The 27,473-nt window shown below is 50.6% G+C and overlaps 8 protein-coding genes and 1 non-coding gene across 9 annotated transcripts; 3 read left to right on the top strand and 6 right to left on the bottom strand.

Moving 5' to 3' along the window:
* Window positions 1-335: 335 nt before the first annotated feature.
* Window positions 336-1,981, bottom strand: VFPPC_02180 (flavin-binding monooxygenase-like protein; the record flags this gene model as incomplete). Its single annotated transcript, XM_018281875.1, has 3 exons — window positions 336-1,287; window positions 1,341-1,677; window positions 1,726-1,981. 3 exons carry the CDS (start codon window positions 1,979-1,981, stop codon window positions 336-338), a joined length of 1,545 nt encoding a protein of 514 aa, XP_018138982.1.
* Window positions 1,982-2,606: 625 nt separating this feature from the next.
* On the top strand, window positions 2,607-3,292 carry VFPPC_02179 (flavin-binding monooxygenase-like protein; the record flags this gene model as incomplete). The annotated part of the gene is made up of 2 exons (XM_018281874.1): window positions 2,607-2,619; window positions 2,679-3,292. The coding sequence occupies 2 exons, from the start codon at window positions 2,607-2,609 to the stop codon at window positions 3,290-3,292; spliced, it is 627 nt and encodes a 208-aa protein (XP_018138981.1).
* A 5,241-nt stretch (window positions 3,293-8,533) lies between these two features.
* VFPPC_02177 (F-box-like domain-containing protein) lies at window positions 8,534-9,796 on the bottom strand (the record flags this gene model as incomplete). The annotated part of the gene is made up of 1 exon (XM_018281872.1): window positions 8,534-9,796. One exon carries the CDS (start codon window positions 9,794-9,796, stop codon window positions 8,534-8,536), a length of 1,263 nt encoding a protein of 420 aa, XP_018138979.1.
* Window positions 9,797-10,477: 681 nt separating this feature from the next.
* On the bottom strand, window positions 10,478-10,567 carry VFPPC_17337. Its single transcript has one exon. It is a non-coding gene; the product is annotated as a tRNA-Gln (tRNA).
* Window positions 10,568-11,469: 902 nt separating this feature from the next.
* On the bottom strand, window positions 11,470-13,452 carry VFPPC_02176 (proline-rich protein RiP-15; the record flags this gene model as incomplete). The annotated part of the gene is made up of 1 exon (XM_018281871.1): window positions 11,470-13,452. The coding sequence occupies one exon, from the start codon at window positions 13,450-13,452 to the stop codon at window positions 11,470-11,472; it is 1,983 nt and encodes a 660-aa protein (XP_018138978.1).
* A 2,820-nt stretch (window positions 13,453-16,272) lies between these two features.
* On the bottom strand, window positions 16,273-17,367 carry VFPPC_02175 (SNARE complex subunit (Vam7); the record flags this gene model as incomplete). Its single annotated transcript, XM_018281870.1, has 1 exon — window positions 16,273-17,367. The coding sequence occupies one exon, from the start codon at window positions 17,365-17,367 to the stop codon at window positions 16,273-16,275; it is 1,095 nt and encodes a 364-aa protein (XP_018138977.1).
* Window positions 17,368-19,268: 1,901 nt separating this feature from the next.
* Window positions 19,269-20,308, bottom strand: VFPPC_16711 (calponin-like actin-binding protein; the record flags this gene model as incomplete). Its single annotated transcript, XM_018294464.1, has 4 exons — window positions 19,269-19,801; window positions 19,873-20,006; window positions 20,156-20,227; window positions 20,295-20,308. The coding sequence occupies 4 exons, from the start codon at window positions 20,306-20,308 to the stop codon at window positions 19,269-19,271; spliced, it is 753 nt and encodes a 250-aa protein (XP_018138976.1).
* Window positions 20,309-20,969: 661 nt separating this feature from the next.
* Window positions 20,970-24,141, top strand: VFPPC_02174 (ATP-dependent RNA helicase DRS1; the record flags this gene model as incomplete). The annotated part of the gene is made up of 4 exons (XM_018281869.1): window positions 20,970-22,566; window positions 22,615-23,356; window positions 23,430-23,565; window positions 23,638-24,141. The coding sequence occupies 4 exons, from the start codon at window positions 20,970-20,972 to the stop codon at window positions 24,139-24,141; spliced, it is 2,979 nt and encodes a 992-aa protein (XP_018138975.1).
* Window positions 24,142-24,776: 635 nt separating this feature from the next.
* VFPPC_02173 (actin cytoskeleton organization protein App1) lies at window positions 24,777-27,242 on the top strand (the record flags this gene model as incomplete). The annotated part of the gene is made up of 1 exon (XM_018281868.1): window positions 24,777-27,242. One exon carries the CDS (start codon window positions 24,777-24,779, stop codon window positions 27,240-27,242), a length of 2,466 nt encoding a protein of 821 aa, XP_018138974.1.
* Window positions 27,243-27,473: the final 231 nt, after the last annotated feature.

Below are 27,473 nucleotides of genomic sequence, written 5' to 3'. Positions count from 1 at the left end.
AAGTATATAAACTTGTGAAAGGTTGCATCTTGTAGTGTGTGCTACAATGTGTTGACATGTGTTCGTGTATGCTTGGATGTGGGCAAATACGTTTGACCACAGACTGTACCAAAGTGATGGTTGATGTATTTGTATGAAACGTTGCAGTAACTTGACATCTTATGTATTATCTTAACTCCCTACCTCTTCCCACTTGCCATTTCCCTTAACCGGTTGGGAGATTGGCAGTTTGTGTTTGACCCATAAGTTCTGGTCCAACCAAATTTCGGCCGATACCAGCATATCTTGCCTTGTCAATCTACCACATTTATACGCCCTTTTATTCCCTTCTGTTCTTAGAAGCTTTTTCCCTCATCTCTATTTTCGTATCCTTCCACACCGTTCAGAAACCGTTTCTCGCGTTCCACGAAAAGCCTTGGTAGGTTAATGCCAACCCCAAATAACACGAATACTCCCCATTTCCAGCGAAATGGGTTAATTGTTACGCAAAAGACAAACCACCACATCAGCTCGAGATAGGTAAAGAAGTCAAAGGCCCCAGTTGGGCTGGTCCTCTTAAGCACCTTGGTCATGTCTATCCAACGCTGCATCCAGAACGGACTGGGACGTGTTAATGGGTCTACCAAAAACATTAAGAGGATCCTCGTGTAGATCCCGATGTGGAAATGGCCCACTGTCCCTATGGCAGAGACATATGTGCAGTTGATGGCCGAAACGGACGGGTGAGCCGTCGGGAAGGTCTGCAGGTACCAATTTGGAGGCTCATAGGGGCTCTGGAAGCAGTCATCGGGAAGGAAAGACAGCGATGGACGCTTAAACCCTGTTGCCATTACGACCATATCAGCTTCGATGATTTCGAGGTGCCCGGGGCCGCCCTTTGGAACGCCCCTGGCACGATGGTTGACTTCCACACCGCTTGAAACGAGCCCTGCGATATCGCCGCGAACCCATGAAGCCTTGCCAGTACGCAGCTTCTCCATGACATCTGAATTTACCATGGGAGTATCAGAAAATAGGCCTTTTCCAGAAGCTGGAGCGATATCTTCCAAGTCTCGATAGAATAGCTTCCTCAGGAGAAACTCGGGAACAAATGAGAACATGGTCTCTTGACCAAAGACATTCAGAGCAAGCAGAGTGTTTACAATGAAATTCCGAGGAATTATCCACTTTTCAGACCGCGAGATAATGGTAATCTTAGAAGCGGAATGAGCAGCGGCAAATTCGAGGGCTTCAACCGCGGACGCACCACCTCCAATAACAGCTATGTTCTTCCCCTTGGCATTTTTCCTACACAAGTGTCAGCTTGGAAGATGCTCTAGAGTGTAAGTGAATTCACAAACCCAGTCAGTTCACTAGAGTGGTACACCTCGCCCTTGAACTTATCCAGCCCAGGCAAGTTTGGCATCTTGGGTTCGCCACATGTTCCAACAGCGGCAATCAAACCTTCAAAGCGGCCATTGGAGGTATCATTGATGATCCAGCGGGATTTTTCGTCTTGGTACGCCTTGTTGACTTTGAAGTTGAACCGGGTCTTTTTCTGGAGGTTGTATCGCTTCCAGAGCTCGGCGACTTGCTCGACGATTTGTTTCCTGTCTGGATATCCGCGTTCCCACTTTACAGAAGGATGGAAGCGGTACATGATTGAATGGATTTGCAAACCCGAAGTGTCATTGACGCCTGCAAGGAGTTAGTATTGAGTGTGGACGGGATCAATAGTCAACGTACGGCTCCATATGCCTCCGAGTTGTTCCTTGGGACCAGCCTCGAAAATAGTGACATCGAATCCATGGCCGACGCAGTGCGCTGCAGCCGTCACGCCAGTAATTCCAGCGCCGATAATCGCAATTCTGGGTCTAGATAGTTCGGCGTCGGACTTGGGCGGGTTCGGGGAAAGAGAATTATTGATGAGCCATTGAATGAGCTGGTAGAGAAAGAGGAGGGGATTGAGAAGGGGATTGGCAAGCTGCGACCGGGAGGTCATGATGCCGTTGTTCAATGGATGGAGTGGTAATTGTATGGTTGAAGTTCAGTTCAAGTTGCGAGCCAGAGGTTGTTATATGAGAAAAGCACATGTGCAAATAGATCAGCCTCTCAACACGGAACACATCATCCAGGCACAAAAGACCAATGAGCTCCTCGTTTCTCGCCGCTATATGCCGAACGGGATCGATCGGGCGGCGCCAACAAATTCTCACTGACTGTGTAATGACGTCACGTCAGTATGGAAAGTGATCCGATTTTACGACGTAGGTTGTCACATGCTTTTGTCGTACTGCCGCATGAAAGAAAAACTTGGAAAGCGGAGAATCGAGGCAATTGTTGCTTGTCAATTCGCCATGTTAAAATGGGCCAGAGGCGCAGTTGATAAGAGCTGTTTGCGCTGTTGGAATGGTGTAATTGATTTTGCTGTGTGGGTCGAGATCATCACAAGAGACAAAAGTCACCACCACACTAGCTTTGCACGAGGTCATCTAGCCCCGTTTGATACGTTGCAGGTACCAGTTGACTTGATGAACTGACTTTTATCTGCACCTTCAACTTCTTTATCAACCCCATCAACCAACAACCACCCAACTTCAATCTTTCATCATCTTCAGGCATTCATCATGGAGCATCCAGGTAAGTCACATCGTCTCAATCAATGACTGTAGACCAGGCCCTACAACTAACAACTAAAGTCCGCGAAATTGGATCAATCATACAGACACTCACCACGGGCTCCCCCGGAGAACAGCTCGACACCCTCAACAAATTCTTCGTCTCAGACGCCTCCTTCACTCACCCCTTCTGCCATGTGCCGTCATTCAAAAAAGGAACTATCCCCTTCGCCCGCAACATTGACTCCCGATGGATCCTTCTCTGCATCTACCGATGGTACCGGACCCTCAGCCCAACCATCGACATCACGATTGAGTCTGCCGTTTTCAATCAGTCCACAAACTGCCTGTTTGTAAACATCCACCAAACCTTTGCCGTCTGGTTCGTTCCCTTGTACCGGGCAGATGTCTCCCTTATTACCGTCCTAAAGCTCGAGCAACGAACGTCGCAGTCCTCCAATGGAACAACAGCCCTTTCGGGCCCAGGTCAAGAGCGTGCGAAATACTACATTTCATCGCAGGAGGACTTTTACCAGATGAATGACTGTGTGCAGTTTTTGGTGCCTCGCGTGGGACAGTGGCTGTGGCGGCTGTGGCAGCTGTTTAGTACGTGGCTCTGTGTGGTGTTGTCGTTGATGTTTCTGCCAGTGTATTATACGATGAATAGTGGCAAGGCTGCGAAAAAGGTGACTTAGGTTTGGGACTTGGTTGTGTGTTGGAGTTTGGCGTACATTCAAATGGTTGAGTAGGAGTGAGTAGCTTTCATACTTCCTTTAATATAACTTGTCCAAGGTGGTCCTACGGCCTGCTGTCGTCTGCTACATTCCGCTGTTGTCAACCACACTGTGCTATCCGGTTGTAAACGCATGTGCGATAGCCGGTTTTTGTAATGCCTGTATTATCTAGTTTTGAGGCGGCAAGCACCTCTATATTGACAGCCAACTTTAACTCTAACCCTCTAGATCTGCAGTCGAAGGTAAATTGACTGGCAGAAGTCAGACTAATCGTCGGTTCAACCCGTGAGACACTTGGCTGTCCGGCCGGTGGTAAAGTCCGAGGGACACCCTTTTTCTGCAATGTATTATTATCAGTCATCAACAGCTGCTAACCAGGATCACCTTCGTTGAAACACAACTGTACTTTATCGGCGGGAAACATCTAGAAAGAGGAAACAACATGATAGTGACAAGGTTAACAGGCAATTCACCCAGCTCTAACCCTTCAAGCCGGAGGGAAAGTTCATACTAAATCAAAACATGGACATGTCGTATACCATAGAGCCGTGGAAACGCTTCCAGGATATGACGCGATATCACACCTTTATTCGTAAGCGTCAATGGTTCCTATTGTGCGACAATGTATAAGCGAAAGCCACACAAAGCTAACTCGTGGGATTGGTGTCTTTTCCCTCTTTCGATACTGCATGGCACTTTGAATTTCCACTGTTGAACGTTGCCAACTATGAATATTGGGAAAACGTCGCAAATTCCGGAACTGGCTGTGACATGGCGCAAAGCCTCCGCGGGTTGGACCCAGTAGCTTGTTCGCCGGAGTGACGGAGAGGCGGATGAAAACATTGAATGACTAGTGTCACCTCGGTGGGCGCACAGTAGTCGCTCAGTGGCTTGGTAGTGGCTTCCACAGGAAAACTGACAGTTCATTTTGACACGGCTCTTCATGATGTTCAAGGGTCGGCAGATATGAGTTGGTAGAGGTTGTGATTCGGCGCTGATAAGCTACCCAGTTAAGTGCTAGCTAACATTCACTCTAGACGGAGTACAGATGGCGAAGGTCTCAGGGATAAGGCAATGTCTAAGCTTCTAACTAGGTAGATGGACAAGAACTAGTGCTCTGTGATTAGATCAACGCTCTTCCGCGATTTGGGGCTTACAGTACATTATTTTGTAGATGTGATGTATAGTTTATACAGCCACCCAGACATGATTGCCTTCCAGTTCGGGATCGGCGGGGCTTGTAGTTTTGGGATACTATTAATAGTACATCTTCGTCCATGACCTATGAAGAGTTTCTGAAGACCTGCTAAGATGGTCGTGCCAACTACTTACATGTGGCAGAGTCCATCCTGAGGGAGGGAGTATTCACATTCGCTACAGTTGGCAATGTGTAAATGATGTATTCATCTTCGAACACCCAAGCCCCATTGATGTGTCCGTTAGGTGGGAAACCTACAACATGGGTCGATTTGTCTAGATGTAGCGCTGTGGTATCGACCAGGCATATCAGCATGTCAGCCAATCTGATCATAGGGCTGCATTGCCTGATCTCTTCCCCAGGTATATGAATGTCTGGTGATTCTGTGCTTCTCGTGATATAGGCCATCAAGTCAGACCTAGTCGATACGAGAGAGTCGGGGACCAACACTGCTGCCGTCAGAACAATCAGACCAGAACTAAACCCAGACGCCAGCCCTATCGACATTGCGGTGACGTATCACTTGATCAGCCCTGTGTCCGTGGCCATTGCATTATAGTTACCCTTAGATACCACTCTCTGGCTGTTACGCCTCCACCGGGCATGGGCAGGGAAGATAGAAGAAACCCATGCACGCTGGACCATGTCAACTGGTGGACATTTATCCCAATTTCGTCTCCCATCGACAACTCCCACGCGACCAGGGCATTCGATGCGCTGGGTTAGGTAGGTGGCCTGCATCTTCATCGAGGAGATGGCGGGCTCATCGAGGCGCGGGGTCAAATCGACACAAGAGGAGACCGAATTCGAAATGATATATGATATAGCACACCTGTGGCTAATTACATTGATTGGAGACGGATGATTCGAAGCGGCAGATGAAGAATGTCGCTGACTCGTGGTCGCGTGGCGGCATCGCCTCTTCGGCACATCAGGGCCGTTGGGTAGACAGTCTCGGTAACATCCGTTAGAGCTTTCGACAGATGGAAGGATCCGGACACAGGTTCCCCGGATTGTGACAGGGGCAGGACTATTTGTTTACGATGGCATGCAAGGGACTAGAGTTAGTGAGTTTGATTAATCAACGCCGATGGAGCTTGGGCTGCGACATCCCAGGGGGGATGCAAGCGGGAGACGAGAAGACACATCTCCTGAAAGATATTTTCGAAAAGTACATACGAAAACCGTCAGATCTCCATAACAACTCGAAGATTCTACGCATCATTAGGCCATTGCTTTGTCTACTTCCTTGCTGCAGGGTATTATCACGACGTGGCAAGCCATGTCAAATTAATCGTGGGCATGATCCTTGATTTAATCTATTTAGCTAGGTTAATTAAGACCATTTTACGCCTATCAAGCTATCTACATCAGCTATTTCAATCCTGGAACACATCTGATACAACAGCAGGGTTCCTGATAATTCTTTGTGATGGATGCGGCCGGACTCAGCTCCGAAATTCATAACCGTTGACGCCTTTGACTGCTACTTCGTTGCTCATGCCACAACGGAGGCTTGACGAGGATAGGGCAACACTGAAAGCTGAGGGTGAATGGTTGGATGCTGTCAGGCTCCTGTTCCAATTCAGACAACCAGCCACCTCCAGCTCGTTTCACATTTATCGATCTCACTAGACCACCAGCAGCCCTAAGCGCCACAAAGACGCCTCCATCAGCCTGGGTGGTTCCGTTGGATTGGGCTCTGGGCTCTATGCGAGTTGGCGCAGCTTGCTTCGTGGTTTACAAAAAAAGGTGGCGGAAAGTATGTTACTCTTTGCAGACACTACGTACAATCTAACCCCTGAATTATCGGCCAGGACACCTAGAGGAAAGAAAAAGACAAAACAGGAAGAGGAGAGCTCGGGGAGTTTCTTGTAGCTCCATACAGCCAATCACCGTTGTTGATGGTCCTGCCAGGCGGAACAGAAGCGAGAGCAAGAGCCAAGCCAATATCGGGGACTTCCCTCGTAGGGTGGCTTAAAACGTTTGAGTCAGGGCCACCGACTGCCTATGATGCTCTTCCCATCGCGGGCTGAACCAGTATTGAAGACAGGACCGTGCGTTGCCTGTAATTTGGAAGCAAGCTCGCCTCGCAACCTTTTGTTCTCGTTTGGTTCTTCCTTGGCTTTAGATAGACACGTCAGAGGGAGCCTTATGTTGAAGACATGGCCGCTCACACGTCTTTTGTCTACTCTGTATACTTGCCTCAACTTAGATTGGTAGGATCTGGTATAAATAGAATACCATCTCTCCGAATAATGTATCATACAGGCCTACCTCCCTCGGGAATTTATTTTGCTTTGGATTTGTTACTTAACCACCAACTACAATGGCATACTTTACAACTACTGCTACATTACCTTACTTTAATACTAATTGGGCTATCCTAAGTACAATTGGTATCTCGCTATGTTTTATTGGTGTTCTGGTTTTAGGAATTAAGGGCAGAGTTACAGCTCTTCTCCTAGTGCCAATCGTCGTCTCTGCTGCGTGTGCCATAGCCAACGGTTTGCACTACTACCAGACTTTTGTCGACTGTCCTACTATCAATCAGGCAGTTGCTTTGGTGCTCGCTGACATCGCCTGGATGGTAAGTGCGTCGTTTTGCAGTAATAGCTCAAGCCACTGGTCTCTGTCCCCATTCTTCTTCATCTGCATCTCTATATCTCTGACTTTTGGTGATTAACATGTATTTCACCGGCTTATGGTCTTATCGGCCTCATTTAGATCCAAGAAGCCGGACTGCCATTCTACGGATATATAATCCTAACCAACGTCCTTTACGGCGGCGATCGCATTCTCTTCTTATCGCTTTTCTGGTCGCTGATCCTTATTGTTGTGGTAATCCGCGTCGCCATAATAGCGGTCAACATACGTGTTGTTTTGGACCAGACAGTATCAATAGCGTTTTATTCAACCCTTAGTAGCCGTCTGCATATTGGTTACTTTCTTCCTATTGCATTAGCGGAATCCATAACCGCTATTTACTTGTTCAAAGCGTTCCGAGCCGTGCTCCGGTCAGCAGCGTTCGGGCTAAAGGGCGGTAAACTGTTCCGCTATCTTATGCGTAGCACTGAGATCCGTGTTGCCACAATGGCCTTTATCGGGATTGCCCGTACCATAACCTACTCATTTAATATGATTGGGAACGATTCGCCGGTCACTGCGCAGGTTGATACATTTATATACGCGCTTGGGTGCCTATTCCCTATTGTTATGTTGTAAGTTTGGCCTTTAATTTACTGTTTCTATCTACGCTGCAGCCTGCTAATATAGGGATGCCGTTAAATAGCATTGATATTGTCGCTACGCGCCAAGCCTACGAAGACGACAGCAACGCCAGATGCAATACACTTGGACAGCATATGACGTTGGACAATAGCGCTAGGAGTTCAGACCCAGGCACGATAATATGAATATAGTATGTACTTGCGCAGCTAAGCACATTCACTTATATCCATATACGGCAGCCGGGTGTTGTCACACCAATGCTGCGGACCGGACCATGGGTCCAGTGCCTCAGCCAATGAACGAATCTGGTTTTTTTTTTTTCACACTTTCCTCCATTGCTCTAGATCAGTTATCTGAAGGCGTTGCTTGTCGAAGCAAATTACGGTCGGGTCGCTTGGGGAGGTTCAGCCATTACTCCTGATTATATGGCTAGCCCACTACAGGAAACACAGCTACTGGGATTGGGATAACTTTGCCGCTGGGGCACTTTCGTGCCAAGTTCAACCAAGACTTTATATTATGGTCTGTATCGTCTGCTACGAGTGCTTTGTGAATTCATGTGCAATAAGCTTTCAGTTTGACGCGCATATCCCATCTGAACCAGACAAGCACCTCTGCATTGACAGCCAACTTCAACACCAACCCTCTAGATCTGCAGTCAAAGGCAAATTCACAATTTGCTGAATGGTCATGACTTGCAGCTACGTATGTAATTTACAAATGCACAACTTCAGTCCACTAACTGCTTCAACACGCCAACCAAGAATCCCAACTTACCAAGAAAACGGCCCCTTATTAGAACAGCGAATACCCCTCGACACAAACGGCTCCGTCGCAATCTCCAAAGGCTGATTCGACGGATGATAAAAGCTAACCTCTTTCAAAAGAGGAAACCGCTCCGCCTCTGCGAGTCGGCTGATATCTTCAGTCATACAGCCATGCGGATCAAGCAGCGTAAAGCTACGAATACTCGACGGCAAAGCATTAGTCAGGACATTTCCGTCCGTCGCTTCACCGTCCACGGCCAGTGCCAACGCCGAAATCTCCAACGTCTGCAGCGCTTGCATACATGCCAAGCTGGGAATAATGTCCCGCTCGCCCGGCTCCTCCATGTACACGGCCAGTTGCAGGTCTACGTGTAGGTGCTTGAGAGTGCTGCTTCTCAGACGTATAGCCTCGAATATTTCTCTGGGCGTCGCTTCCGGCTCGTCATTGACCACCGCGCCAGCAGAGCTGTATGAGAAGCGCTCCAGTTTCGGAAGTTCCGTCACCAAACGTTGGAGGTTCTCGTTGGTGAGACAGCTATATTGGATTTGGAGACTCGTCAAATTTTCATGCACGAGTGTACTTGAGACGTTGGCAATCATGTGGCATCCGAGTGTTTCCAATGCAGGCGCAGCTTGAACAACGCCGTAAAAGTCGGCCAGGTCGAAACCGAGCTCAGTGTCTTGGTGTGCTAGTGACAGCTCTTTGAGACAGCGCAGTGAGCCTGGCTGGTATGTCGGGAGGCCCCAATAGCCAACTTCAACATGCAGCCTCTTGACATTGGGGGTCAGGGCAATAAGTAGCGCGGCGTAGGGGTTGACTTTGGTTGTAGACTCGTCGCCATTTAGTGAAGGTGGTTGCTGCGTCTCGGTCTGGAAATGCCGCGATAGTAACTCAATCAACATGGACTGTTCTTTTGATGGCTCAGTTGTAGCTGGATCACAGTCATCGGATACACCTTTTCCCTGTACCTGCAACTCGGCCACGGCATTGGCAAGATCAGGCCGTTTGTTCAGGGTGGTGATGAGAGAGACGCAAGTCTGTTCCGTATCAAACACGCTGTGGAAGAGAATCGGCTGTACTATGTCTCTCAAATGTCTGCACGTTCGTGATAGTCGAGACAGGGCTGTCAATTTTTCTGAATGCCGGGCAAAGGTCAGGCCATCCTGGAACTCTTGTTGCACATCTTGTGCTGACTCTCTATACCGCGACGATAGTTGCCAAGCGATATGGTGAAGGGTCTCGAGCGGCAGGTCAATCAGCTGCGTCATTGTGAATGGGCATGTGTATCACCGCAAGTCCCGACGGTCGTTCAAGTCGACTAGAGGCAGGAGTCAGATGGTGAGGAGCTGAATGTCTGGGCAGTGGCTTGCGAATCCCTCAGCTGTGTAATAAATGGGATCATGTTATAAGGAAGAAAGCGGGTCTCAGAACAGAACCTTGTAAGAGGTGTTTCATCAGCAAGACTGACTAAGAGACGATAGCTAGTCCGGAATTATCAGCAGATTATGCCAGGTGATGAGGATTCAATGAATTGCATTTTGTGTTGAAGCAGGAATTCGTGCATCATCTTTGAACAAACTACTTCCAACATCACGAGTCATAAGGCCCTAGTCGTCCAACAACCACAGCAGACAACTTCAAGGGCAAAAAAGACTTAAGAAAAGAGACACAAAAGAACTCCTCGGAAATGCAATAGCTACTTTTTTACATTTCATCAACAAATAAGCAGGTTAACCATTTCACTGGGCTACTCACCCATAGAAAGTAAGTTTATCCTGGTCAGTCAATTCAACGCCTCAATCTCATCACGCCACAAGCACCAGGAACCATGTCTCACTTGTAATAAAAAGATAAAAAAAAAAAAATTAAGCACATCTCACACCAAATACATATTCACAAAAAACCATTCCCACACCGTCTCAAACGTCGAGAAAAAAAACAAAAAACAAAGGCCCGCACCAGATTCGAACTGATGTCTTTGGAAGGCAAGCTGACTACGTAGTCAAAATCCAACGTCATAACCCCTAGACTAGCGGGCCCCACGAATCGTGTTGTAGGCCGGTGACCAATTGTTGGATGCAGAGGGATTTATTGTTCTTTATATACCTGTCTGAGTTTTGTGACCAATCCCATCATTCCAGTTGCGCAACGACTGCGACTGCGAGCATGGTCATACGTGGGTCAAACTAACGCACGCACATATGTCAGGGGGTCGCGATGCCGTAGAGTCTTCCTAGATGGTTAGAATGGTTAGAATGAGCGCATCTGCTCAAAAAATGGATTGAAGGGCCTTGTGCAAATTGATGCACCAGATTATGTGTCTGAATCAGTCACACCTCACACTCGCACAAAAGAATGACCCATCCCAGTCACATGACGTGCATCAACTTGCAACGCAGCAAAAGCCGTGTATTAAATGAATATAATATGTTCTTGGGGATATCTGTGTATAAATTGTGTCTTCGTGCATCTTCATAAGGTATCTTTGCCCTTCCCGTAAACCTCGCTAGCAACTTTGCCAATTACGAGCCACGAACAACGTGGGCATGCAACTTCGCCTGGAATGCTCAACTCCATCAAACAAATCAAACAGGTCTTTGAACACCCCACCAGACAAAACACTTTGCCAGATCTGTAGGGTATCAATTTCATATCCATTCTCTTGTCCCCATTCCAACATGTTCAATGTCGGCTACCCGGGCCCTCCGTTCCAAACAACGGAACTGCACCGTCCACCGACCCTCTGTTGTTGACAAGTCTCTTTGGTATGCGGATCGCTGTTCCTCCTGGTAGGCAGTACAGAGCTTATAAATAGAATCCTCTGTCAGGTAGTTTGCCAGTGTCGTTTCTCCTTGGTAATGACGCCTGCCGGGACGGACAAGACCGCCGACGTTCGTTTCCAACGCCAATAGACAATTTTCAAAATGACAACTCCTCATACTCAGCCCGACCATCCCAACATCTCCAGTGTCCCTCTTGCTTCGGAAGGCGTCATTCCAGCCACGCCTAGTTGTCGAACCTGCGTACCGCCTCGAAGGCGCTGCAATCCAAACGCAAGCTTCCAGCTCTCAGTTTCATTCATTACAAAGACATATCTCTTTCCATCTTGATCGCGTACGGTGGCACGGAGAACGTGCAAGCCCTTGGCCTTCCATGCTCCAGTCTGACCAGAGGAAGACGGAATGTTAGTATCTTTAAATGTTCGCTCGCACAAACCAAGACGGCAGCAATCCTTGCAGGCACGCAGCATCTCAGTAAGATAGGTGTCGGCTTCATCGCCGTTCAAAACCTTTTGCGTGTCGCGGCCTGCGGTTCTTCGGGCTGTTGCCATCTTATAAAGCAAATGGGGGGCGCTCTTGGGTCCGGACGATGTGTTGGAAGTAGCAGAAGCAGACGAATTCAAGCAGTGCGGGGGGCACCATACCTCGACAAGTTTCAGCGTCCACGCCTTGACGTCCCACTCGCGCTGCGGAACGCCGCGGACGTCGTCGTCGATAAAGAGACCTTCAGTCGTTATCCGCAGGATGAGGCCATCCGTGACGGATCCTACACCAGACACAAGTTGACTGGCTGGTGTCTTGGAGTATTGGTTGATGAACAGATACACAGCTTGAATGACAATCTTGTCAGGATCTTTGGTCGTATACGGTCGGCCACGAACTGATGGTGGCGGCGAGGTTCGGGCCGTCGTATGAGACTGCGCCCATGAAGCATCGGAGCCGGTAAAGGAAGACATGGACGGTCTCCGATGCGTCTTCTTTGGTTGGTCGTATGGTCGAAACGAGTATGCCTCTTCTTCGGGTGTACTGACATACGTTCTCGCGGTTGGAGGTGGAGGCTTCTTTCCAGGGCTCGGCGGCTTTTTGGTTGGCGATGAACCAGCCGAGCCTGTTTGTGGTGGACCAGCCGGTTTTCCTTCTGGCCACATGCTCGTCTTCTCTCCAACTCCTGAAAAGGCATATGAACTGTTCGCCCGCGCAGCTCCCATGCCGGCGGCAGCTTCCTTCTTTCTTTGCCCCTCCTTTTCCTCCCTCTCCTTCTTGAGTTTCTCTGCCAGCTCCTTCCGTCGCTGCTCGGCTTCTTCCTTGAGCTTCTTCTCGCTCGTCTCCTTTTCCTTTCGTTCTCTTTCCTTCTCCCGCTCCAGTCTCTCCTTTGCTTCTTTTGCTCTTAACTCTGCAAGTCGTTTTGCAGCCTCTTCTCGACGTTTTTGTTCTGCTTCCTTTGCTTTCCGTTCCTCTTCCTTCTTTCGCGTTTCCTCACGAGCCTTCTCCCAGGTTCCCTTTGGCGATTGCGGTTTCGGTGTGCTGGGCTGAGGCGGTGACCGTTGCCATGATGATTTTGGTTTCTCGGGTTGCGGAGGAGGGGGCGGTTGTGATGATTGTGCCCGTTGTTGCGGCGGCGGTCCTCCGCCTCCAGGTGGTGGAGGAGGCGGGCTGCTGTGAGGCGGCGGCGGTGGTGGTGGTCCTCCATGTCCCCTAGCATGAGCTCCTCCGTTGGGAGATGCGCCAGGAGTCGACGATCCGAAGCCGCCAGGCGCCGTGCCCGGTCCGCTTCCTCCTCCAGAGCTGTAGGAACTCTGGTGATGATAGCTCGAGCCGGGCGAGTCCTTTTGCGTACGCCCCAGGGCCCAAGCACCGAATCCAACGCCAAGTATCAAAAGCGTTATACCCATATTGCCCAAGCCTTGGAATGTCTCCCACCAAGCACGAAAAGCCGGCGCCATGCTTTGGAATAGTGCCACAAGTATCAAGGCCGAGGCAAAGCCTGCGAAGAAACTATTGACACTGGGTTTCAAAGATGGCAGATATAAAAATCCTGCGCCGGCAGAATGCTCTGGTATAACAAAGATGTCATATTTACCGGGTGGTAGCCCAGACGACCTTGGTGCCTCGCCGTGCGGCGGAGGCGGCGGCGGTGCGCTCATGTCGTTGTCCCAATGTCAAAATGTCCGACAAGTATGGCTCGAATATATATTCCGACGATATGGCGACTGGACAAACTGACAAATTTGATTCGGGTTATATGGATCTCGCGGTGGCCATGGAAATTCTTCGTGAGGATAATGCTATCCATATTAGCTTTCGTCATGGCAAGGGAACAAGGCAATGCAAAAGGCAACGGGCCAGCAGAGTCGTTGCGAATTTGTCGGTGTCGAATTTCACTCACCAAGAGAAATTGGGTCCAGGATACAGAAAGCGAGAAAGCAGACAAACGCCGGGCTCCAAAACAAAATGCAAAGAATATGGCCAAGAAGAGAAGAAGACAGAAGCCGCTCGCAATGCAAGAAGGGAACAGCTAAAAACGACAAATTAGGGTATCACTGCACTGCAGAGGATTAGTATGGGACAGAAGTTGATGCAAAAAGACGAAAGACGACATGGACAAAATTACCTGGGGGCCAGCAGCAAGGTCAAGGTCTGTGGTTGTGGCAGCTCCGACTGAGCCTTGGCTGAAGGTGGTGGAGGACGATGGGGATTGGTGGCTTGGCCTCACATTGTTTACGTCGGGGTCCAGTCAAGAGCCGAGTGTGAGTGGGCAATAAAATAAAATAAAATAGAAGGCGACAGGCGAAGCTCCTATTCCAGGCGGGGGCCAGTGATGAGAGTGGGGCAGGGACTTTGGAGTCTGGTCTCACGTCTGGTGGTGGGCATTGTGGGCAGGGCAGGCATGGCGCCTTTGTGGGTGGTTTTTCTGGTAAGTGTAGCGGAAAGTAGTGGGCTGCAGTAGGCGCAACAGCCACTACGGACGCTGCGGTTGATCCCGCCTGTCACTAACTGGGCAGGCGCCAATGATTTTGCAATGGCCAGCTCCAGGTTTTCGCCCAGCAATGGCATACCAAACATCATCGAATATTCCAGCTCAACCATCAAATCCATCTTGTCCAAGAGCAGACATCCCAAAACAGCCCAGAAGAACAAAAAACACCAGCAATTCCCCTTCGTCACAAGCGATGCAAGGCGGGGTCGTGCAACGTGGTAGAGACCATTCATGACCGCTTCAAAACTCGGATCCATTTCCCTCCATGTCCATGTCATCCCTGAATCGTCGTCATGGACCATCCATCCCCATGAATGACTTGACAGGATCGTCCACGACACGCTCCACCGAACAAAACATGCACATGCAGCTCGCTGCAGAACCTCGCAGAACCTCTACCGCCGCCTCTACCATTGTCTGCATGTCTTGTGCGCTGTATGCCGGGCAACAACAACGAGCATTGATATCTATTCAACAGACGTCTGGAGCTGGCCCCTGCTCCAGAATGCGAACTCATGCCTCCAGTCAAAGCTTTGGGACCATAACCTCTCCACCGACTCCTACAAGATGAAACCACCTGCACGAAGAACACAGCACGGAGAAAATATGACCAGGTGAGTTGGACTCTTTCCCCCAATTTGACTCGTCCGTCGTGGTCCAGGCTTGCAGAAACGCTGCGTTCTACTGCAGACATTTGCCAATAAGCGCTGCGTCCCAATCAAACATGCGTGATCAGTGGTCCATCGTCACAATTTTTCTGTCCTCCCCATCCGCCACTGTGCTTCCGCTTCCGCGGCGCCTTTTCATTTGCAAAGCAATGCCAGCCTGGCGGTCAAGTCAAGTCAGTTGTCACAAGATTTCACCATCCGGCTCCACAACAAATAACCTGGTCGTGCGTGAGCAAATGGCTCGTGGTGCCTGCTGAAAGCTGGACGCAATTTACGCAGCACTTGAGTATCCATCGAGAACGCGATCACAACAACTGTGCCTCGTAGGCGTACAGACACACGGTGTGCGTTCCAATCCGTGAAGATGCCACTGCGTACATGTACTGTAGAATACCGAACAAAGCTCTCTTTCTGCATCGATTAATTAATTGGGCTGCAACCGACCACATGCAGTCGCTCACCCAGCCCAGCCCAGATGCTGCAGGACCCTCCTGTGCGGATGCGAGGCGGTTGTCCTGGCAACGGGACGGAGACGCGTTGGCCTGTGACGTAGCGTGGGGCGGCCAATCCCCGTTGAGCTTGGTGCTGAACAAGACGGGACCGGGGTGCCAATGGCTTTGCCGGCGAGCAAGGATACCAACCGCCACATCATGGACAGTCGCTTTTGGACAGAGGGTTTTGTTCTGTGCAAGAAAGGCCACAGTTTGGAGTGCACTCTGGGCTCAAGACAAGCTTTCCGTCGGAGGGCTGCCAAAGGGCTGACTTAAGGTTCGCTTGCCGAAGTCGCATGGCATTCCCAGGTGTTTGGAGCCGAGTGATACTGCACCCTGTTCGAGGCGGACGGCCACATGCATGGATATTCAAGCTCGCTTTGGCTACGGCGTCCGTACGGTCCTTGAAGCGAATTTGATAAAGGCTGAATACCATAGTTACATTGCTTGTTGTACATGAACGGGTACCTGCAGGTTAACTTGTATTCATGATGGCATTTGTGCTCTTGAACTCAGCTCAGTTCATACTGTCGATAACCACTTATCAGCACATACAAGAATTAATGTCATTGATATTGTCTTGACTAGTGGCCGAATCTCAAAAGCGCCAGAACCATCGCTAACCCATCCCAACGCAGTGAACTACCATAAAAGTCCACGGCATAAGCACACGAATCGCCTCAACGGCTATCCCAGTCCCAGAATGTGCAAAATGACATCCACTAACCACCCAAGTCCTGCACTGATTCTCCTCCCCATCCAAAACGTCCACACGATCGTTTCGAGCGTCCAAATGATAACCCTCACCACCATCATCATCAAAACTAGTCACAGCTTCTTGAGCCTGCTATTCGCCACCTCCACCTTGCCATTCACCCTGTCGACATCCCTATCCAGCGCATCCAATATCTCATTCTGCTCATCGACCTCCGTCTTGATCTGGATGCCCATTGCCTTTTGGCGGCGGACAATTTCCGCAAGGCGGTCGATGGCTTCGTCCTGTGACGCCATTTCCTTTTGCTGTAGAAGAAGAACACCCTCGTTGTCCAGTTCCCTAGTCTTGGCGGTTTCGGGGAGCGGTGCACCGAGGACACGACCTCCTGTTGGCCGGGCACTCTTGAAGACATGTGCTTTTTCGGAGCTGGTGGCTGCAGGACTGTGACTATTGTTGCTGCGGGTATATGAGCTTGAGGATAACGTTGGCACCGTGTGAGATAGCTTCTCCAGGGCATCGCGCTCCATCCTTGCGTTTGACACTAGGTCTCTGCGGCGGCGGAGCTCACCATCGCCCAGTCTGTTGGATTCTTGGATTTTCCGCAGTCCATCTGATAGGTTCGTCACGAGGGCTCCAGCGTTAAGAAGAACCTTGCTTGCCGCTGTACTTGCGTCTGCTGCTGCCGTGCTGCTGCCGCTGTCGGATGCTGCATCTCTCCGTGACAGGCATTGCCTTGCCTCATTCAGAAGCTGCTTCAATTCTCTGTGCATGTCCAGCCACGTCTGGGGATCTGCTGCTCCAGTGGCGGCTGGTCTGACCATTCCTGACGCCGAAACTGCCGAGCTGGTGGTGCTCGTGCTAGGCAGGTTCAAAAACGACCGCCAGGCGGATGTGTCTCTCCATCGTCGGTCAGGTGTTTCCGCAATCGTCCGTAGATACTTCTCCAGCGCAACCTGTCGGTCTCTTGTGAGGTCTGGCGACCGCACCGTCGACTTCAACCAGTGCTTGCCGGGGAGGGGCTCAGGTGGCGCCGCACCAACCTGTTCGATTAATTTGTTGTGAAGCTTTGCAAAGTCCGAGTAGCGCTTTTGGACAATAAAGGATTTCAGTGGGAGGCGGAGTGTGATATTGTACAGCGTGTATGGCTTCGAGCCGTCTTCTTGCGAGACGCTTGTGGATGGGATGGCAATCTCTGGTGGCGGAGCCATGGCCAGCCGCAATGTTTGTGAAATGGCAACACTGTTACGATGCTGATTGTTGTGTGTTGAGGGTATCAGGTAGAGATGGAAGCGATGGGTGCGAGGTCGTCGTTCACGTTCTGTTGCAGGTGTTCAGTGTTCAGGTGTCAAAGCACCAGCTGATTGAGGCTCCCTGGGACGCCAATGCCGGAGTCACGAGCCACCCTTCGATCGGAGGTATGGAGCAATAATTCGACACGCAGGGATGTGCTGTCTCGCAAGCTAATGAGACGAGATGAAAATGAAAAGAAAGGGATCAAGTCTTGCTGGCTGCCAGGATTTCGTGAAGTCGTCGAGTTGGTTCAATGCAGTGTGCGGCGATGATGCAAGCACCATGACGACCAAGCAGTCTGGTTACTTATTGCTGGGTGGGAAATCAGAGGAGTGGAGAAGCTTTGAAGCACCGCCAGGTTTGGACGGCAACTCTGGCACCCGGTTGGTTGGTTCTACGCCTCTGAAAACAGCATTTGAGCTGGTGTGGATTTCTACACCACAGCTATTGGATGAGGCAACGACCAGACAAGTCAATCCCGTCCCACCAAATCGAGCTCCAAGCACTGAAGATCCCAACCCATTGGCATGTCTTATGGTCTCGGTATTTGGATCCATGACGGCCACTTCATCACTTGTCGAAGTGCCTCCAAGGGAATTTCCTATTGACGATGAGCGAGTACCGACTACAATTTAAAGTCCTCCGCGGTCCTAATGATGTATTTGAGAGTCCACATCGAGTAGACATGAACTCATTGCGGCTCCTCATCAATATAGCTTCGGTAAGACATATGGAGTTACTGGCCGGCCCCGGAGCTTCCCATTCATCACTCATTCAAGCTTTTCGACTATCCCCTTCCACTTTATTGCCAGGCACCAGGCACCTAGGAATGGGCTACAACAGCGAAGCCATTTTATGGCCTAGGTAAGATCCGAGTCGTGGTAGTCAGTAACCTGGAAATATTGTTGCCTGCGGTGCCAGGATACGTAGACAGCCGGGTCATGACTTGATACGGCCAGCAATCCCTGGAATAGGTCGGCAATGCCAACCTCACATGGTCTCCAAACCGTTGAGTACCAAGTCCCAAGGTACTTTGCAAATATGGCGTCGCAACTGCGATGGCACAGAGTGGGGCGGACCCAAAGACTGACAGGCATACGACACATGCCTCTTCAGGTCAACGTGATCAGGCGTCGTGGACAAAGACTGGAGTCAAGCACGAAATGCAGTGTTCCAAGAACGTATCGGGAACGTGAAGCGTGACGGCGGAATCTATTTTCTTCGTAATTAATCGCCCAGGACAAGGAGGGCTGATTGTGTAATTGTCCCCGGGTCTGCCTCCCTCCTTCTAAAGTTTGCGTTGGCGGCTTAAATTCACAACGCCAGGCTCCAATACTGGCACATATCGTATTGTCTTGCATCGTGGTCGATCACGTTGAGAAAATTCCGGGTAACATCTCAGATAATATGACTTCGAAAGTATTTGCCGCGGAAACGACCAAATGCAAAACGTGGTTAACCCCCAATGCTACCCTAGACATTGAGCCTCCTTGACCAGGTCACAGCACGTGTAGCCACAACCGCGACTCCATCTTGACTTGCTCCCTGTCCAACATTATTGTTTGCTTTAATCTATTTTGAACAGTCTGATAACATCTTCTAGAGAACGTATATCGTGCATCTAGCCACCCCTCTTCGTTGACTCATCAATGCCAGTCATAAAGCGTCATGCAGCAGCAAGAAGGTCTCGCCGCCGTTTTTATCGTCTCGCTCCATGTTCCCCCCATTGCCGCCCATCTGAAAAATAAGCCCTTTCTTTTCAAGTGAAGCCTCCCTGGTATGTAAAATCGGTCACTCGTAAACCAGCAACGCAACACTCTCAAAATGTCTCCTGGTCATCAAGCGGCTCGCCCTCTTCAGGAATCTCGAATCCCTCTTCCGTAGAGTACAGAATGAGCTGAATCTGCTTGATTAGACCGTCCTCCTGCTTCTCGAGCTCAGGGTCCTCCTCAACCGCCTGCTGAATCAGCAGCTCAATGTCTCGAAGCTTGCTAAAGTAAAAATCTCGCTCGCGCTCAAGACCGGTGACGGTCTCCTTGAGAGTTGCATTCTCTGCTTGCAACTGGGCCGAGCCGGAGCCAACACCAGCAGCCTTGGGAACTCGGGGGGCAGCGGCAGCAGCACCGCCTCGTCGGGCAGCGCCCGTAGAGACAGGAGCTCTGGTGATGGGGGCAGTAGAGCTGGCAATGCCGCCGCCCTTTCTCCGTGAGACAGCGTCGTAGTCGTGGTCGGGGAAGTTTAGGTCCCAGAACCTCTTGGTCCACTGCAGGAACTCCAGGTTATCCTGCATCTTGCATTTGATCAGAGCTTCGACGGGGATGGGCTTGTCAATTTGATGCTTGGCAAATAAATCTGAAACAATTGTTAGTACATGTGGCCGAAGGCAACCCGTATCGATTTCCGGGTATATCTGCAACCAATACGATCAAGGATGGTGTCCATACTTTGTAACACTTTGAAATTCTGCACGTATGCCCATTCACCATTGGCGTTGAACTTGACTTTGGACATGGGCACATCCATATATATGCTGTCGAAGACCTGGCAGAGAGCAGCGCTATGATGATCAAAAAACTCTGGTTAGATGACTTTTGCTTCTTCTTCATTTCCATGGCATCTGGCTTGCCGGCGTGTTCGCACGTCTCCATGGCTTCATCGGATTCAGGGAGTGGGGGAGGGGTAACGAGCTAAGCTTGTCAGACTCACCCAGTGCCGCATTGCTCGACCTTGGTCATGTTGAGCTGGAGGAGGCTGTTGAGCCATTGAATAAGTTCTTGTCTGATTGTATCATGTCGTTAGCAGCTGTCGGTACGCGCCACGACTTCGGGTGCGCACTGCTACCAACCTCGATTCACCCATGTTGACTGTTTGTGGATTCGGCGGCACGACGTGTTTTGTTTGTGTGGATTCGGTCAAAGGAGCGACTTTGGAAACTTGGGCGAGGCAGATCGGTCGCTGCAAACTAGCTGCTGGTCGGACTTCGCAACGGGTATCGAGAAAATAAAAAAATAGACCAAGAGGACGCTGTCGTGCCGGGGGGAAGCAATATGCAACAGGCAGCGATAAAAGGGGAGCTGGAGAAATTAATCCTTTGCTAAGTTGTCAGTCTGTCTCTGAGGCCCTAATTTGGCTGGGCGAAGCAGATGGAACAGAACGGCCGTCGTCCAATCAACCACCGGCTTCGAGGCGCCGGACCAGTTGACGGCAAAACAGCGGGTCTCTCGTCACCCCTCGCGCACTCGCTCACTCTCCCAGGTGTCTCATGGCGTCTTGTTCCTGAGCTCCAGTTGGTGTTAGTGGGGGGTGTCGAATGGGGTAATTCAGCCTCACCGCCAAAATTTTCAAAGTTCAACCTTGGCAGAAAAACCTTGGGTGCACCACCAAGCATTCCCCAAACGGACATTGGCAATTTTTGCTTCGAGACAAAAGAGCTGGCTACAATCCGGCCCTCTTTACACCACCACCCCATTGCGATAAACCGAATACGGCTCTCGTGTCAAAAGTTGTTGGGATCGTCAAAATGGCTCCTCAAAAGAGAAAGCCAGTCGAAGACGACTTCATAACCACTCTTTCCGACAACGACGAGGACCCTTTCCAAGAAGAAACAGCCTCCGCTCCTCCACCAAAGAAGAAGGCAAAGATCAACAAAAAGTTGAAAAAGGCCAGCAAAGATAATGAGGATTCAGATGAAGAAGAGCCTCAAGGAATTTGGGGCCGCAAGGATGACGACGATGGCGCTATGAATCCCGACTTTGAGTTCGTAGCCGACGATGCTGGGGAGTTTGGCGATGAGGAATTTGAAGGCTGGGGGTTTGAGGGTGCTAAGAAGGGAATGTCCGAGAAGAAAGGAGTGGATCTAGAAGATATTATCCGTCGACGTAGAGAAAAGAAGAATGGAAAGACGGAGGAGACCTTGGAAAATGGTGATGACGAGGCGGAGCTGGAGAATGACCTGGATGTGGCCTTGGATGATGACGATGACGAGGTATTGGCAGATGATGCCTTTGGTATGAATGTCGACTCTGAGGCTGAGGAAGATGAAGAAGCGGAGGGAGAAGGAGATGAGGACGAAGACGCATCTGATGGTCCCGGCAAGGCTGGACAGGCTGACAGCGACGACGAGCCGGCTTCCGATGATGATTCAGTAGCGACTCCAGAAGCCCATCCCGACGACGAAGTATCCGATGGCAGCGACGACGAAGAGGATGCCGAGGAGCAAGCAAAAAGAGACGCCTTCTTTGCGCCCGAAGAAAAGCAAACGACGGACAAAAAACTGGACATGTCTTCCTTCCAAGGCATGTCACTGTCTCGTCCGATCCTTCGTGGTCTTACCGCAGTTGGCTTCACCAAACCCACCCCTATCCAGGCCAAGACTATTCCCATCGCCCTCATGGGCAAGGATCTCGTCGGTGGCGCAGTCACTGGTTCAGGCAAAACTGGCGCATTCTTTGTCCCGATACTGGAGCGATTGTTGTTTCGACCCAAGAAAATCCCGACTACTCGCGTCGTTGTTCTCACCCCTACCCGTGAATTGGCCATGCAATGTCACGACGTTGGTACCAAACTGGCCAGGTATACCGACATCAAGTTCACTCTGGCTGTCGGTGGTCTCAGTCTGAAGGCTCAAGAGGTTGAACTTCGATTACGGCCCGACGTAATTATTGCAACACCAGGTCGATTTATCGATCACATGAGGAACTCGGCCAGCTTCAACGTTGACACAGTGGAAATCTTGGTTCTGGACGAAGCCGATCGCATGCTGGAAGATGGATTTGCAGACGAATTGAACGAAATTCTCACAACGCTGCCCAAGTCAAGACAAACGATGCTGTTTTCAGCCACCATGACCTCGACTGTTGATCGTCTCATCCGGGTTGGCCTGAACAAACCCGTACGATTGATGGTTGATTCACAAAAGAAGACAGTTACAACTTTGGTACAAGAATTTGTTCGACTTCGACCGGGTCGAGAGGGAAAGAGAATGGGTTATCTTGCACACATCTGTAAGACATTTTATCACGAGAGGGTTATCGTTTTCTTCCGCCAAAAGAAGGAAGCGCACAAAGCTCGCATAGTTTTTGGTCTATTGGGTTTATCATGTGCCGAGTTGCATGGAAGCATGAATCAATCACAGGTGAGTCAACACTTTACTAGGTCAAAGTAAGCGAACATGATATTAACACGGCCTTCTCTACAGCGTATTGCTAGTGTTGAGTCGTTCAGAGACGGCAAAGTGTCGTATCTACTTGCAACAGATCTTGCTTCTCGTGGTTTGGATATCAAGGGTGTCGATACGGTCATCAACTACGAGGCGCCTCAATCTCTTGAAATCTACGTACATCGTGTTGGTCGTACAGCCCGTGCCGGACGAAAAGGCACAGCCGTCACACTGGCGGCGGAGGCAGACCGTAAAGTTGTCAAGGCCGCAGTCAAGGCTGGAAAAGCACAAGGCGCCAAAATTACGAGCAGAGTGATCGCCCCTGCAGATGCAGACAAATTACAGGATGAAATTGATGAGATGGAGGACGAAATCGAAGAGATTGTCCGTGAGGAAAAGGAGGAGAAGCAATTAGCACAGGCGGAAATGCAAGTGAAGAGGGGCGAGAACTTGATTGAACACGAGGCGGAGATCAAGTCAAGACCCAAGAGAACGTGGTTTGAGACTGAGCACGATAAGAAGAAGGCCAAGCAAGCTGGCAAGGACGAGCTAAACGGATTGCGCGACTCGTTGAAGAAGAAGGGCAGTGGAAAGTTGAGTAATAAGGACAAGAAAACGCTTGACGCCAAGGCCATGAGATCGGAGGGCAGATTATGGAAGAAGGGCAAAGGCGATGCGGAAGCACATAAGGGCAAAGGGCCAGGCAAGGGGAAAGGAAAGCCAAAAGCAAGAGGCAAACCCAAAGGGAAGCGGTAATGAAGATGGCTGGTAGAAGTTTTGAAGATGTTTGCATGGCATATAGAGGGCGTAAAATGTAAAGAGAATTGTAAATATTGGCATTGAATATACTGTCAATCTTGAGCGTATTCATCGTGATGTCAAGACGAGCCAAATGGTTTATTTCCAAACTGATGTCAATTGGCACTGGGTGATTATGTCAGCCCCGCCAGCGGACTCGGCTCTGAAGCGTCTGCCTGAGTGACTCGCCATAGGTGCAAAGGCCGCTAACCTCTGTTGTGGCTGTCAGTAGCACCAATGGAACAGCAGCATTCAAGTCCAGCCGAGTGCTGGTCAGTGGAGCAGCCAGACTGGACCTGACTTGCTCCTGCACTTTGATCTCTCACTCTCATCCAGCAATCACCATCACGAGTCCGAGCTCTCCACTATCCTTGGCCAGCTTCATCATCTCAATCTCCATCTCACAACACTCCACGCCATCACACCCCGTCTTGCTAATTTCGTCCATCCCGTCACTGCGTTGCACTCTGGGACCGCCTGGGCCAGACGCTCGCGCACGCCAACATTGAACAGACCTCGCGCCGCGCCAAAAGCACCAGACAAGACAGTATCCCAACCCTCTGGTGGCTGCACGCAGGCACAGCATCCTGACGACCAGAGTCAGGTGCTCTCATCACCGCTCACCACCGCTCACCACCCCCGTGCCCCATGCGCGAACCAACAGCCCTACAGTCCCATCTCATCACCATTGAATCCAGTCGCAGCCCCCTGTCAGAAGACGGGGCGGTTCATCTGAGGACTGCCGGGCTGTCTTGAGTCTCGATGGTGGGACATGCATGTGTCTTGTGTCGACACCACTTTGAGCATTTGACGCCTTTTTTTGCCACGCAGCCAAGCAAAAGGCTGGCCAGTATAAAATTCTCAACCGCTAAGCCGTATATAAGTATACATCAGTCAGACACGCAGCTTGAAGATTATTTCCTCTCTCCCCACGGAATCAAAAGCACACAGGAGAGAAAGTGATGGGCATATAGTTTAGTCAAACTGGCGCCCTTTCGATTCTTCCCCTTTGGCCGTCTTCGCCCGCATCCCCACCATCGACAAAGCTTCCTTCGATACTTGTTCCCGCGCACTGCCCGAGATCGGTATCTTGAACATTTGCTCAATTTCCACCTCGATACCCTTCCACTCGTCAAGCATAAGCTTCAGTCACGTATTTATCGCTACTTGGTTCAACGCCAGCGCAAACGCGCCAACAAGAGCCGCATCTTGGACTTGGTCGCAAGGCACAGCCGCCGACTTCTACTTGGTGCTCGTGACACCCGTGTTGCTAGTCGCGTAGGTGTTTCAACACCTCCTTCACGGAAGCGACTGCGGCTGCCCTTCAAATATGTCAAGACGGACTCGAGGGGATCTTTAAAGGCAAACAGAATGCCTTCATACGCGGGATTGACGGCCAGTGGATATGGGCCTGGCCCGAGTGATACGTCTCAAGACGTCGGGGAGAGGGGGGAAAGGGGCTATCGGCGGAGGAAGCTCGCGGCCATGGCTGGAAACTTGTATCGAAGCGGACAGCAGGCTGTTACGGACCTTCGAGACTCGTACGTGCAATCAAGGGGCAGGGGCTTTGACGATTTTGGGACAGATCAAAGCACACATATCCCCGGTGCGTTCCCAGATGTGGCTATTACCTCACAAGGGAACGAGCAGATGGTTTTGTTTCCCTCGTATGCCAAGAGACACATTAAACGAGACTGGACACGAGTGCCGCGGAATCAGCCTACGGATCAATCTGAAGTACAGAACGAAGATTGGTGGCGGCAAGAATGGGAGAAGCATGAAGATGAGAAAGCTGTCGTCGACGTGGATATCAGAGGATGGATATACTCACCCCATGTCGGCCCCATGACGAGAAGGAACCGCATTCTCATCGGTTTGGCCCGCCAGTTGAGTGGAATTCCAGCCCCAAAAGAGGACCAAGGGCCTGGTCCTTCTGCTAGTGGTGAACTTAAGACCCAACATCAAATACACGATGAGATACACGACCAGGAAAAGATTGCGCGAGAGGCAGCCATGATCGAGAAGCGCGGGCAACAAGAAAAGCATGTTGCTCGTGCAGGTGGTTACAGCGAGCAACCTTCAGATGGCAACACACTCGGTGTTGAATCGGCTCGCTTTCGAAGGCGCGGCAGCTATACCCCCGAATCTGCACCATCGAGTCCAAGCCTTTCGGCTCGACAACCGTCTGGCCTGGGCGAGCTGACCGATGCCGAACTGGCCATCGCAAATGCAAACTTGATGGGTCGTGTTGCACCTTTTTTGACGAACCCAATGGTAGCCATGCCAATGACCATCTTCTTCTACAACGAGACCAGGTCCCAATCAAAGACAGTCCTGACGGATGATGCTGGCCATTTCAACGTTCGAGCGGCTCTAGAATTCATTCCCACTCATGTCAGGGTACTCGCAAACGAGAAGCTCTCAGCTACGCAAGAGGTCAAGATTACAGAACCTGCGGGTGTGAGCTTGATTAGTGACATTGATGACACGGTTAAGCGTTCCAACATCTCAGCGGGCGCTCGCGAAATCTTCCGCAACACGTTTGTGCGAAATCTTGGCGATATGACGATCGAGGGAGTGCGGGAGTGGTACACAGATATGCACAAGTTGGGCGTGAGCATGCACTATTGCTCCAACAGCCCATGGCAATTGTTTCCTGTGCTGGCAAGCTTTTTCAAAATTGCTGGCCTGCCTCCAGGGTCCCTTCACTTGAAGCAATATAGTGGAATGCTGCAGGGCATATTCGAACCGGTGGCCGAGCGCAAAAAGTCCACCTTGAATCGACTTGTCAAAGACTTTCCAAACCGAAAGTTCCTTCTAGTTGGCGACAGTGGCGAGGCGGATCTCGAAGTGTACACAGAACTGGCGCTGGCTAATCCAGGTCGCATATTGGCCATATTCATTCGAGATGTGACGACACCAGAAATGACTGGGTACTTTGACCCTGCTTTCGACTATAATCAACGAAAGATGTCGAGCATGACGCTGGACGATGGTCGCCCGGGGAGCGTGAAATCAACAAGCCGACAGAATTCAGCGCCAGGCACTGCAGCAGAAGCAAAGGCAGCCTCTGGACCTGTCATGGGCACACTGATTGACTTTTCTGACGAGCCGGAAGAAATGACACTAGACGAATCTGCCGCTCTGGCGCAAGTGAAGCAGGCCAACCCGGCACGGAGACCAAGTGCTACAGATTTGCTAGGGGCACGGAAACCGCCCCCTCCACGACCAGCAAAGCCGGCGGCGTTGCGAAGCGCACCAGCTCACGCGAATGTGTCCAATGTGACAGCCAAAGCGGACATGCCACCGCCGAAACCAAAGAGACCTCAAGGCTTAGGCCTGTCTGGGCTGACACCTCTTACAACGATACCCAGCGCCGGCCAGGAAGGAGTACAGAATACTAAGAGCTCATCTACACCTGCATCGCCGGAGCAGAATCCAGCACCTCCTCCTCTGCCGAGACGTCGATCTGGCCTTAAGAGTCTTAGCCCGCGTCTTTTTGGCAGAGGGGGATCGTCGTCAAATGCAGACGTTGACTTTGAACCATTACCACCATCCGCTGCTGCGCCGCCACCACCACCCTCATTTGGGTTCAGTTACTACCGATCAGGATCACGTTCGGGGTCCACAACACCGTCCGGCTCTCCGACACTGGGTGCTCAGGGCGTGAACAAGAAACTAGAATTGTGGAGGAGAAGACTTGCCCGGGCCCACGAGCAATTGGATAGTCAAGGGGTTGCTCTTTACACGTGGCGCACGGGACATGATGTTGTTGCTGAGGCTGTGGGCATCGTGAAGTCGGCGCGGGAGGAGATGAAGAGAAAGAAGTGGCGATAGGTATGATATGTAATGGATGATAAACGACTTGGGTAGCATAGCGTTGCTTCAATAGACGGATGGTTCTGAAAAGTCCTTATTGTACGATGGCATTTGATGCACGTGCTAGTACCGTTAAGTTTGAGTGTCACGTAATGCATTGCGTAGGAGGAATGATGCAAAAGTTCTGGTGTTGTTTACGGAGAATCCGGCCATGCTTAATGTATTATACGAAACCGACTTGCATTAGTA

Source organism: Pochonia chlamydosporia, chromosome 1, assembly GCF_001653235.2.
Source record: "Pochonia chlamydosporia 170 chromosome 1, whole genome shotgun sequence".
Taxonomy (NCBI): Eukaryota; Fungi; Ascomycota; class Sordariomycetes; order Hypocreales; family Clavicipitaceae; genus Pochonia; species Pochonia chlamydosporia.
This window is presented reverse-complemented; position numbering and strand designations above follow the sequence as displayed.